Source organism: Alligator sinensis, unplaced genomic scaffold (genome assembly GCF_000455745.1).
Source record: "Alligator sinensis unplaced genomic scaffold, ASM45574v1 scaffold145_1, whole genome shotgun sequence".
Classification (NCBI taxonomy): Eukaryota; Metazoa; Chordata; order Crocodylia; family Alligatoridae; genus Alligator; species Alligator sinensis.
In genome coordinates this window covers 957,761-971,392 of record NW_005842414.1, presented here as the reverse complement: position 1 = coordinate 971,392, position 13,632 = coordinate 957,761, and the positions used below count along the sequence as shown (strand labels likewise).

The 13,632-nt window shown below is 41.4% G+C and overlaps 1 protein-coding gene across 2 annotated transcripts in view; it reads left to right on the top strand.

Annotated features, from left to right (window-relative positions):
• Positions 1-13,632, top strand: part of MMS22L (MMS22 like, DNA repair protein) — a 159,108-nt gene that overhangs the window by 16,511 nt on the left and 128,965 nt on the right. The window contains exons 7-9 of one of the 2 annotated variants that reach the window (XM_025211564.1): positions 2,841-2,971; positions 6,567-6,680; positions 11,123-11,305. In XM_025211564.1, coding sequence (XP_025067349.1) covers positions 2,841-2,971; positions 6,567-6,680; positions 11,123-11,305 — 428 coding nt within the window. The remainder of the gene's footprint in view (positions 1-2,840; positions 2,972-6,566; positions 6,681-11,122; positions 11,306-13,632) is intronic. The other variant, XM_014522926.2, reaches the window with a different exon arrangement.

Sequence of the window (13,632 nt, the reverse complement as noted above, 5' to 3'; positions counted from 1 at the left end):
TTTTTTTTTTTTTAAAGTGGCTTTAAAGGGCAAAGAACAGATTTATACTATTAAGCTGTTTATGATGGGAACTAAATTAAAAAACAAAAGGTCATGGGATTCAGCTGAGGAGGTCAACTCCAAAGCAATTCAGCTTACTAGAGAAGAATTGTTAAAATACAGAAGAGGGCAGTATGAGTTGCCTAGTTGCATATTATTTATGAACTGTTCATCTGTATGCTAGTTAAAATAAAATCAGAAAATATGTTGCAATTTTTTATTTCTTTCTGTAGTCATTATGGCGCACTTCACTGAAATACACAGAATAACTGAGTTACAACAATTGCAATAATATAAATAATTAGGGGCTACAGAGTTACCGTAGGTGATTGGCACCTGGATCTGAGCCTAAATGTCAGTGGTATCACAGCAAAGCTCTGTTTCTGAGCCTGTGCTCTACACTTCTGCCACAGGCCATTGTGGGAGAACTGGTTTGTTCCTTGTGGAAGAATTGTGGGAAGGCCTTTGGTGGCATTGGCAGCCAAATGATAGCAAAGGTAGTCGGTATACCCTGACAGCAAGGTAGTCGGTTTCCATCTAAAACTGAAGGACAGCTCAGGCTTTAACTCATAACCAACCATGGGTTCAAATTACAACTAAACATGTACTCTAGGATTTTGTGTGGATGGTTGAGGGTTTGGGCAAAAACACATATAAGTACACAGACTGAAACTACAGTGTAGACGTAATCTGAAAGCTAGCTCTTGTTTTTACCATTATAGGATTGGAGGGAAGGAGGCCAACAAAACTTTCAGTTAAGAAGTGTTGGTACAGATGTAGAAAGGTGTATTTGTCAAGAATTATAGCAGTGATTTGTTTTCAGCTGTTTTAGACTCAAGGTGCCGTTCCATAATTTTTTCTGAAGTTAGTGGCATCCCATTTCAAAAACTAATTTCACTTGGTTGTTTTTGACTATGGAAAAATAATAGAGCAGGGGTAGATAGCCTCTGGCACAGGTGTCATAATGTGGCACATGAAGGCATTTTGCATTTTACTTGCTGCACTGCCACAAGGATTGGGCCCCTTGCAGCTCCCCTGCCATCTGCCCTTGGCATGCCAACATTTTACAGGTCAAGGTTGCAGATGTTTTTGGCACTCTGCCCAAAAATGTTGCTGACCCCTATAATAGAGTAATTTCTCTTTGCAAAGAACTCGGAAAGACTACAGCGGGTCAGAATGTTTTTGACATTATGGATTTCTAGTTGAATCCATAGTGTGTCATATGTTGGTGTTTGTACACCTAAGACTGCTAATATTTTGTGTGGTAACAAGAGATCTTTTTAAGTGTGCTGCAAAATATTAGCAGTCTTAGGTTTGCAAACACATACATGTGACTCAGAAGAGATTTTGAATGGGAATCCATAATGTCAAAAATGTCATTAAGGATTCAGTATTTTAAAAGCATACTTCTTTTATTTACAGGACCCATAACATTTAGATTTGAACTGAGAGAAATCTCCTTGTTAAGAGAGAGAAAGTGTCAGCTTTTTGAGAACTCTTTCCAGAATGGTGGTAATACTTAAACAGTATGAACGAAGTTCAACATTCTGTACAGAGAGTTTGAATGACCAAGTCCCATCTTCTAAAGAGCTTATGAGTTTTTAATGTAGACAGAGAGACTGTAGTAAGGGAGGTGATTAAAAAGTAGTGTGGTTTAGTGAAGTTGAACATCCATCATAGCTTTGCTGAGACTTAACAGTTTTTAAGTAACTGGATTTTTGTTTGGGGAAAATCTGAATTTTTGGTTTCCTGAAATTAATGTTGCTAAGAATAGCATTAGAACTCCCTGAGGAAGCAATTGGAGATCCTTGGGCTTTTAGTACTTGAACAATATTATTTATCAACCAGATTCTGGTTTGCAATCTAATAATCTTCATAATATCAGATTTATGTTTTAACATGGGGCTGGGGTGGGGCAGAAGCTAAGGTGCACGGTTGACAGCTCAGAGGCTGCAAGTTTGAGGCCATTGCAGAAGTGCTCATGGCCCAGCCCTTTCAGATTCTAAGTGAATCTGTGAATTCTGTTAAGTACCTTGTCTCAAGAACAGGAGAAGGAAGGAAGGGTGATTTAAAATTCAGTAGACAGCCATTATACAGCTGCACATTTGACTGGATCTTGTATCCTTTATGCCTTGTATTCTGTCTCTTCCCTTCTCTCCCACAAGTATTTTAAGTGATATCCTTGCTCTGTTGATTTGTATGGCAGTTTCATTACTGCCTTCAGTGGGACAGGATTTCACTTCTCACTTTCAAGAACAAAGTATGGGCCCAGTTCTTCAAGTACTCTTTTACATTGATTTAAGACGTATGGCTTGTGAGATGAGACACTGAGGCATAATAGATTACAGTACCCTCTTTTTTTCTCTGTGACTGCTTCCAAGTGCCGTCATTGTCATGTGGTCACATCAATCCTTTTATAAAAATACAAGGATTGTATCTTCATTCGAATAATAGAATTGTTTGTAGTCATTTTGTACGTCTGTAAACATTTAGCAATTTTAAAACTCCCCATTTATACATTGTACTGAAAGGAATTTGCAGATGAAGAAATCTTTTACTCTGTCAGTGCAGTCATTAAGATTGTGCTTGTGAACTAGATGTAAAATTCCAACTGCTGTTTTGTCAAACTGTTGTAATAGTGATGGCGAAACAACTTCTTGAAGAGTTTGCTTTTTAAACAAAAAAAAAAAATAAAATCTGTATTGACCCAAGTAATGTTACTAAACATTGTTATCTTTCTCTATATCCATAGAAGCAAGCTCCTCCTATGAGTAGTTCTCATATATATCACTTTCTTTTAGGGCAAATAGTGTATGCTCACCAGTTTGGGAACCAAACAGAAGGAAGTTTTACTTCTACTAGTTTATTTGATGCACACTGTGTAAACCTCATCTGTGATCTGATAAGCATGTCCATCAACAAGCATACAAAGGTATTTTTTTTTTTTTTTTTTTTATTTTGTATGTGGAAACCTCTGAAAACCCCAATCAGAGGGCCATATTGTGTCAGGTCTGTACTAGGGCAGGAAAACACAATCCCTTGTATGACTTGTTTTAATTTTGCTCTTGATTTAATATCCTCAAGTTTTAAAAAGTGTTGTTTGTTACGAGTTTATATTATGTTGCATTTATTCATGACCATCTGGCAGCTGAATTAGAGAATAATTTAGAAATGCATTGTGTACAGAGATGAAGTGTGCGCCACATTTTATAATTTCTGTGTGCTGGGTTTCATGCCAAACATGGAACAGTCTTAGTGTTTTTAGAGCAATAGATACAGAAAATGTCTTTCCAAATTCTCTCAATGGGAACAAAAGGCGATTGACTATAATCTTGGCAGTTTATATAGAATGCCACATTAAAGTTTATATTTACACTGCTCCTGTTTTTAACAGCCTCATCTTTTCTATTCAGCACCTTTACATTTGTCAAGGTAAATGTCACTGTAATTTTTGGGGGGTTTTTTTCATATATTGGCTGCCCTAATGCTCCTTCCTCCACCAGTTGAAAACTAGGAAATCTAATAGTTCTTTTATAACACCTGGGTAGCCAATAAAATAACTTTATATTCTTTTTTGAGTGTGTATCAGTAAGACTCTTGCTATAAGTTACCATGTGACTCATGGGTGCAAGATTGCAGGGTTTTGAGTAGCAATGCCTGTCAGGGCATGCATATGCTCTGTGCCTCTCTGTGCTCCTGTGCAAGTCCATCAAGAATAGATTGATCACAACTTGCTATCATATCCCTCTTGAGGCAAAACCCTTTTTAGTGCTTGCTAGACCTTACACACACAACTTGAGTGGCAGGGTATATACCATCCTAAGTGTCCATTCCACTGCCATCCACTGCCCATTCCAAACAGAGCTCACTTCCACATCTTATGAAAGCAGGGGAAATCTTGATGTCCTGTAGCATTATAAGCCCAATTTCCTGTGCTAGAGCCAGACATTGACTGCTGTGAAGAGGCAACACTATGTTTTTTGAAGGAATTATCAGCATTTCCAAATGAGACAGTGGCACATGCCCTGACAACTTCAAGTTGTTACAAGACCTGGTGAGACTTCGACCTTTGAAATCTTTGAGGTCCCTGAAGAGTCCCATAAGCTCTTTCGAATGAGGTTCAAAACTTGTAAAATAAGGAGCATGGTGATTTATGTTGCAAAGTAACTGTGTAAACTAGGGAAGAAGCAGGGCTTAAAGATGAATGACATAAATGAAGCTTCTGTCCATATAAAATACTTTATAATCTGGGACAGAAGTTAAAATTCTTGCTAGGTGATGTGCTAGACTTATTTTAAATTGCCATAGTTCAGGTTTATATTCACCACTCCATCTTTTACAGATTTTCTTTCCAAGGAAATCTTCAATGATCACCATTGCTTGTGATTTACCCTTAAGTATACACCATTGGATTTCCAAATTCAGAATTGATGTAAATCATAGAAAATTAGGGGTTGGAAGAGACCTCAGGAGGTCATCTAGTCCAACCCCCTGCTCAAAGCTGGGCCACCCCAACTATACATCCCACCCAAGGCTTTGTCTAACTGGGTCTTGAAAACTTCCAAGGGTGGAGATTCTACCAACTCTCTGGGTAACCTGTGTTTTACTAGCCTCCTGGTGAGAGAGTCTTTTTCCTAATATTCAACTTACACTTCCCTTGCTGCAGCATGAGACCATTGCTCCTTGTTCTGTCATCTGTCACCACTGAGAACAGCCTAGCTCCATCCTCTTTGCAACCACCCTTCAGATAGTTGAAGACTGCAGTAGTAAGAATGTAATTTCCATGCTAAAAAGACAATAGATTGGGATGTGACAGGAAAATAAATCAATCGGAAAAATACTTTGCGTAAGATAAAGTGAAATGGAGACTCCTTTGTTTTAAATCTCATTATATTGTCTTCCACCTAGTGTATTTCTGTCACCCCCGCCCCCCACCTGCTTAACTTTCTGTCTTTCTGTAAGCAAGACATGAAGACTCAGGGTAATTAACCAAAGACTATATCACCATTTTTGTGACTCCTGCATTTGGCCAGTTGGAACATAGGACCTCAATACAAAGTTACCAAAGTTTTATCTGTATTCTTTGACTGTTTCAAGGTTTTATAAACTTGGATTTGGCAATTTTTGGAGTGGGGGCAACTTTAGATTTTTTTTTTTTTTTTTTTTATTTTTTACTGCTTCATTTAATTATTTTGTTTCACTGTTCAGAAAGTATAGAACTAAAAGATGGATTACAGCAAGACTTTACATTTAGAACATGGTCGAAAGTGATTTTTTTTTTTTTAATTAAAGAACAGTAATCCAATGACTCTTATGACTTAAAATGTATTCTGTCCTGTATGTTAAAAACTATAACAGAACTGATTAACACTCTTACACACAGAAAAATATATTACATTAGTATTATGCATAGGTGCTAAGGAAATATGATATTTATTATTGTTATTTTTAAATGACATTGTTTAAAAACTTTTTTGTACGTTTCAAGAAACTTCAGATAAACCAATCACCTTCTCTCTTCCCTGCTAGAGAGAATGAATCACTGTTTACTGTCATGCCTTTTCCTCCATGCTTAGAAACTAATTTTAATTTGATTACATAATATTTGAAACTGGTTCAGCCAGAGCTAAAAAGTAATGCTTTGTATACTGTGCATGGAGTTAGAAAATGATTCCTTTCTTGTAGGTATGGGAGATTTATTTTAGATTAGTAATAAAAATGATACACTTGCCTCAAAAAAAATCCGTTGCAATTGTGGATGAATCTACGAGATTGCAAACAGAGGGAGAAGGGGTAAATATTACTACATAACTTCTCTGCATAAAAGGACCCGGGGGTTACAGTGGATAATAAGCTGAACATGAGCCATCAGTGTGCCCTTGTTGTGAAGAAGGCTAACGGCATAGTCGGCTGCATTAGTAGGAGCATTGCCAGCAGATCAAGGGAAGTGATTATTCCCCTCTATTCAGCACTAGTGAGGCCACATATGGAGCACTGTGCCCAGTTTTGGGCCTCCCACTAGAGAAGGGATGTGGACAAATTAGAGAGTCCAGAAGAGGCAACGAAAATGGTTAGGGAAATGGGGCACATGACTTATGAGGAAAGGCTGATGAAATGGCTTATTTGGTTTGGAGAAGAAAAGACCAAGTGGGCATTTAATAGCTGCCTGAAGGGTGGTTGCAAAGAGGATGGAGCTAGACTGTTCTCAGTGGTGGAAGATGACAGAACAAGGTGCAATGGTCTCAAGTTGCAGCAAAGAAAAACTTTCTCACTAGTGGTTTGGTTAATCAGGTTACCTAGGAAGGTTGTAGTATCTCCACTCTCCACTCGTGGAGGTTTGTAAGACCTGGGTATACAAAGACTTGTATGGGATGATATAGTTGGGGATGGCCCTGCTTTGAGCAGGGGGTTGGACTAGGATTGGAAGGGACCTCAGGACGTCATCTAGTTTTCTATGATTCTATGATAACTTGTAATTTGCACAATTTGTTTTGTGAAAGAATGACATCTTGTATTTTCTTAATTAGGTCAGACCATCTGAGGCTCTAACTAACCACCACTACCCTTGTACCTGCATTAAGGAATTATGGGTTCTGCTTATCCAGCTGTTGGATCACAGAAATAAAGTGTCTCATCCTGAGGTAAGCAATAATATTGCTATGTGCGGAGCATAAATTAATTATAAGAAAGTAGTTAAAGCCAAACATTCAGATGTTGATTTTCTAGTAATCAAATTAACCACTAGATTATACAAGTTCACATCAAGGGTATATACAGTTGAATTTTGCCCCATCGTGAGCTTTATGCTCACTGATGTGCAGAAGCAGTATGTTTTCAATAGCACCTTAGGCCCCATCCCTCAGCATTCATGTACTGATTCTAACTTTCCTGTGCAGTTGTTAGTGGTAGGTTATATTGCTATTAGGGAGCACTCCTTGTGCTCAGAAGAGGAAAGGAGTTGAAGCCATACAGTATGTTGCAGAAGCACAAAAAAAGAGAAACTATTTCCCATTGTTGCTGCTGATCCTGACTGTGTAACCAACTTCTAGGCTTGTAGCCAAGCAAACGGCCCAGACACAATCTGTTCCTGAATGTTTCAAGTGGACTCTTTTGAAAGCTGTCGGTCTTCATCTACAGTATGAATTTAGTCCATGTAGCATCAAGCAGCTTCATGATACAGCATTCATACTGAATACTGAAACTGTTCACTTAGAGGAAGTTGGTGTAGAGAAAAGTCTCTTGGGTGAAAATGTTGTTGCTTATTAATCACTTTTGTTACAGTTGGACCTTATTAACTATGTCATGTTGCACCAGAGGGACTTGAACTGTGTTGGAGCCATCTTTCTTCATGTAGTAAAGACTGTTTGTTGGACTGGGACACAGTTCACTTAAAACTCTACCTGCATCCCAAAATATTTCATGACAGCTGCAAAGCAACCTAGGGATTTTAGATCTGGAAAAAATGGATGGCAAGGACAACCGTTAGAATCAGTGCATGATACTCACTGCCGCTCTCCCTGCTGTTGGTATCCTTTTAGAGGATGCTGATATTGAGGAAGAATGGCAAAACTGACATGATACTGTATGCTGCACATGTGAACACACTGTTGACTTTGTATGCAGGCAACGGTAAGACTGGTTTGATAATGATGTGGCCATTCCATGTCTGCTCAAATAAAATCATGGCACTCATCAACCTGTGTCAGGTTGTTCAGGCTCAACTGCTCTACAGGTATTTTATGAACCAATGATGGGACCCATTAATGACATTCAAGATAAGACAGAAATACAGTGATTGCAGTTCCAGCATCTTTTCAAAGGCAACATGGCTGTTGATGGAAAGATATTGCACTGTGTTCCACAAGAGAGGCCCAGCATCACCTTGGTAAGCTGTGACTTACAGGAGATCAACCCTGTGGGATAGGGACACATTCAAAAAGCCTGAGCCTCCATTGAATCAATCTTTGCAGGTTAGTCTAACCTGCAGAGATTGAACCGATTTTGCAAGTGGATAGGCATTCACTTTACATTTCAGAAATGCAGGCACTTGCCTGCAGTGGCTCAGGCCAGAAGCTGGGGGGCACTAAAGCAGCCCTCCCTTCCCTTCCACAGTAAAGCTGAGCTGAGGTGGGGTGTGACCAGGCTCTGGCAGGCCTGAGTATGACTGAGGAGGGGTTTAAACCCCCATCTTGGCCTGCAGGGTTTGGAGGGTGGGGAAAAAGTGTGTGTGGCCAGACCCCCATGGCAGGGGTGGAGTAGGGAGAGAGCCCTGGCCACCACAGTGGTTACCTGACAACTGGGAGCAATCTAGGTACACAGCTCCACTGCCTGGCCCCACAGGAGGCCTCTTTTCCCCTCCTCCGCCCTCTTCCCCATTGTTGTGGGGCAGGGAGGAAGGCTCTGTGCAGTGCTGCCCAGTGGCTGGCTGGGTAGTGGGCAACCCAGGTCAGCTCAGAGGCATTGCAGGGGCTCATGTATTCACAGCAAGCCCCTGTGGTGGGCAGCTGTTGGGCTTCAGGCTTGCTGGCACCTCTGAGCCAGCTTGGGTAGCCCCTTGCTCGGCCAGCCGCTGCCCACGCACACCACGCCAAGCTGCTTTCACTGACAGGGCTCAGTTTCCCTGTAACTGAGCCACAGCTGGCCCTGCTGTGTGGCTGCCTCGCCCAGGGCTGAGCAGGGTCAGCCTGAGCTGCACTGGTGGGGCCCTTCCCAGCAGGTGCGGCTCAGTGACAGATGCTCGCTGGGCCGGGCTGGGCAGCGCCACGCAAAGCCCCCTTCCCCATCCTGTGATGGCAGTGGGGGAGGAGGTGGGGGAAGAGTCCCCCTCCAGCACCACACAGAGCCTCTGGGGTAGGGGGGTGGGGAGGAGCAAGGTGGCTGGTCCTCCTTGGATGTGGTACCTCAGTGAGGGGATTGAGGGAGATTAATCCCCTCCCTGCCCCCTTAGCCTTAATGGGGCCAAGCTGGGATGGCTGCCATCCTTGCCAGTGGGATAGGGAAGGGAGGGAGGGAATAAACCTCTTTTGTACTTGTGCTCCTTGGGGCACCCTGCAGAGGCTGCTGTCCCTTCCCCTCCCCTCACTGCTCCAGTAGGAAGGGAAGAGGCACAGCCAGATGCTGTCGTGGCATGGCCCCGTTAGGACAAAGGGGGCAGAGTGGAACAGATGGGGTTAATTCCTTCTTCCATCCCTTCCACCCTGTGGACCACAGCTGGGGTCTACCAGCCCTAGCCACCACCTTGCTTGCTTGCAGACAGGCAGACCCCAGCTGCATTGGGGTGGGGGGAGGGGAAGGAGGGAAGAATTAACCCACTCCCTGCCCACTTCACCTTAATGGGGCAATGCCAGGACACATCTAGCCACATCCCCACCCCTGCTTGGGCTAGAGACAACTTAGTGAACAGCAACAGGCTGAAAAACCACACAAGGTGAAGGATACAGCAGCAGTCATCACTGCTGCTTCTGCCATCACCACCTAACTTGCATGTTGAGCGGCACGTTTTTTGTGATGAAATGTGCTTATTATGCATAGGCCTACACAACCATCTGTGCTTAATTCAACCTTTCCTTTTCTGCCACTGCTGTAATTGACTGTGATTAAATCATGATGGTTACAGTAGGATCTAAAAACTTAAGTCAGGATCAGAACCTGTGATAGGTGCTGTATAAATGAAGAGTATCAGAAAATCTGTGCTATGATGATCTTACTTAATTGGAGGAGATGGACAAAAACTGTTTGAGGGGAGAAGTATTATTCCTGTTTTGTTAGCTGGTGAGCTGAAGCATGAAACACTGAATGACTTTCACACAGGTGAAAGAGAGAAGTGAACCCTAGTCTATGCTGATGTCTGAACCACTAGACCATTCATCCCTTCTATTTTGTTAAACTTTGGTAAAGCTTGAAGTTGTAAATAAATCTTTTAAGTTCTAGTCCACTGCCATAGATGTGAGATTATAAGTAATATTAAAATGACTAGGTTAGCTTTTTTTAATTGAAATGTGCTCTGCCACACACACACACACACACACACACACACACACACACAAATTGTGCCTGCCTCTTTAAAAGGTTTAAGCAGGCTGTGGAGCTGTTGGCAGGTGCGCCTAGCCCAGTTAGGCAGTCACATGACCGCTAGGGTGCCACCTATTGGATGAGGGCTGGGGGGACAGGGTATAAGGCCAGGCTCTAGAAGCAGAGCTGCCAGTTGCATCAAGGGAACCAGTGGAGCAGCATCAGAGCTTGAGGTGAGCATCTCCCAGAGCACCTGGAGGTCAGGGTAGCAGTTGTCAGCTGTTTAGATGCCATCTGCGAGGCATGCGACATGGTATAGGGATGGTTGCAGCCAGAACCGCAATTATGGCAACCTTCCACATTTAACAACCATTATGGTAACATCAAAGGTGAGGCAGGGAGGACTGCCCTAGGCAGGGGGCAAGCCAATGATGTGAGTGGCCTGAGGGCTTGTAGTTGCCCCCCTGTCACAGTGTGACTGTCTTATCCACTCTTATGGGATCTGTCCCTAGCTATTACTGTTTCATATTGTTAATTGTATGCTGTAAGAAGCTGCAGGTAGGTTGTGTTTAAAAATGCTCATCCATTTTATATTGTCAGTGTAATATAAGCTGCTTAAACCTTTACTTTTTTTTAAACTTAAAAACTTGTTGACAGGCCAACTTCAGTGCACACTAGTGTAAGCTGTTGCTGTTTTATTCATTCTTTTGAGAATATACTAATTACTTTACACCCATATTCCATATGGTCTTGAAATTAACCCATAAAACAAAGATTATGCTCTCCCTTGGCGATCAAAGATCATCCTTTTATTTCACTTGTTTTTCCTTTTTCCTTAAAGAATAACATTTAAAATGGCTCAAGGTTTTATCTGGTGTTCCTAACTTTGTTGTTCATTGTCATTTTGTAAATAACTATCACTTGTTTGTTTTTCCTTGCAAAATTGAAACAGCATTAATAAATCAACAAGACACTATGGTGTGAGGAATATCTATTCATATGTTTTTTTGTTACTGTTTTATTACCATGAAGTATCATTTAATACAATCCCGAATTGATTTTCTGTTCTCAGAAGACTTTCTGGAGTTTGATGAATAAACTTCTAAATAATCTCCTTGAAAGATCTAGTAGTACAGAAGGGAGACTTGGTTTTGAGTCACTTCAGTGCAAAGATCCATTAAGTTTTAGCTGGTGGATTATTACTCATCTGGCATCACTTTACCAGTTTGACCGTAATGGGTATCTAGAGGAAAAGGTAAGCTTGCTCTTCCTGAATATGCTAATATTTTAATTTGTTAATAATTTATTTAATCTTCTAATTTTGAGTAGGTTTTGACTGTGGTGATTGCAAGACGGTGATGATTATCCCAGCAGATTTTTTTCATGTCTGTGTTAGAAAGGTGTTTTATTTTTTGTGGGGTTTTTTTTAAAAAGGTTATGCGTTTAAGTTATACTGTGTATTGCTCACTATCTGTTTATTCCATAAGCAGTAAGTATTATATGCATAGCATGTTCAGTAGGTAACCTAAGTAGGAAAACCAGAAATCCTACTAGTTAGCATATATACTTAATGTTGTAGCATAATGTTTTAAAATAGTCTGCCTGCTGCATTGCTGCTTCGTTGAGTTCACTGTTTCTAGCAACTGAACATATTAGATTTTCCGTGTTGGACTTCGTCTTCACGTAGGTTTACTGTCTTTCAAATGAGGTGTAAACTAGAAGCACTAGCGGTACATACTTGTTAATGCCACTGTGGTGTTCTGGCTACATTCCTGGCTGGCATAACACATTCTGTCTACATAATATTTCTGGCATTTTCAGTTGCATGTATTTTTTGTTTAATTTTTTATTCTAGACTGTTATGGATGGATGTGTACTATTAAATAAATGCTATACTGAGGATGTTTTTTTTTTTAGTGGTGGGTGATGTGATTTTTTTTTTTTATATATATATATATATATATGAGTTTATCCTGTATGTAAGGCAACCTTGCATTTTCAGGTTCAATTTTAGGGAAAACTTTTTTTTTCTATGAATACAAGTTGATAACTACACATAAAGACTTTGAACTGCTATTGCCTTTATGAAACCCTAGGAAAGTCAAAGAACCAAGGAAAGGACCCAGAGTTAAATGTACTATAAATACTAAAATAAAACTGCACTGAAAAGAAAAAATATGAATTAGTATTTGCATTGCATTCCCAAAAATGCTACAAATACAAAAGTCAAGACTACAGGAAGTCTATATCGACCTTGCATAGGTTGGCTGTCCTATTTCTGGCTTTTTTGGTGGAGAAAAAAGGTAAACTCCTAGTCAGAAAAACCTAGTCTAGGTGTAGCTGGCAGCATTGCTTGTTGTTAGAATGGGAAATGCCAAGCAGAGCTGTTGTCACCCCCCCCCCCCCCCCCCCCAAATAATTACACCATTATTAAAATATGTGCCACACCAAACACTCTGAATTGTTTCAGGGGGGAAATGTATATTGTTTTACTGTGTTCAAAAGAATATTCTGGCAGCCTTTCCTCTGCCTCTTTTGCTTCCATTTTTGGAGAGAGGGGTTTGAAATTTCTCAGGATGAATGTGAAGGTATGTGTAAAAATTTTGTTTTTTTTCCTGTCTAAGTGAAAATGTGGCTTACATTTACAAAGTCTTTGAAAAGATTATTAAGGCTCATATATGTGAGAGCCTAGCAGGAAAAATTATGCTGAGGGGAAACCAGTACGGGTTCATAGCAGGTAGATCGTGCCTGATTAATCTAGTCTGTTTTTTATGACCAGGTTACAAAACACCTGGACGCAGGAGTAGGGGTAGACATTGTTTACTTACACTTCAGGAAGGCCTTCGATACGGTATCCCACCCCATACTGGTGACCAAATTAAAGCGGCTGTGACTTGGATGATTACACAGTCTGGTGGGTGGCAAATTGGCTAGAGGGTCGTACCTAGAGAGTGGTGGTGGATGGGTCAGTATCGACCTGGAAGGGTGTGGGCAGTGGGGTCCCGTAGGGCTCGGTCCTTGGACCGATACTCTTCAATGTCTTCAATGACTTGGATGAGGGAGTGAAGTGTACTCTGTCCAAGTCTGTGGATGATACAAAGCTGTGGGGAGAAGTGGACACGCCGGAGGGCAGGGAACAACTACAAGCAGACATGGACAGGTTGGACAAATGGGCAGAAAACAATAGAATGCGATTTAACAAGGAGAAATGCAAAGTGCTGCGCCTAGGGAAGAGAAATGTCCAGCACACCTACTGCCTAGGAAATGACCTGCTCGGCAGCACGGAAACGGAAAGGGATCTCGGATTCCTAGTGGACTCCAAGATGAACATGAGTCGGCAGTGTGACGAAGTCATCAGCAAAGCTAACTGCACTTTATCGTGCATCAGCAGATGCATGACAAACAGAACCAAGGAGGTGATACTTCCCCTCTATCGGGCACTGGTCAGACCGAAGTTGGAATACTGCATGCAGTTTTGGGTGCCACACTTCAAGAGGGATGTGGATAACCTGGAGAGGGTCCAGAGAAGGGCCACTCGTATGGTTAAGGGCTTGCAGGCCAAGCCCTATGAGGAGAGACTGG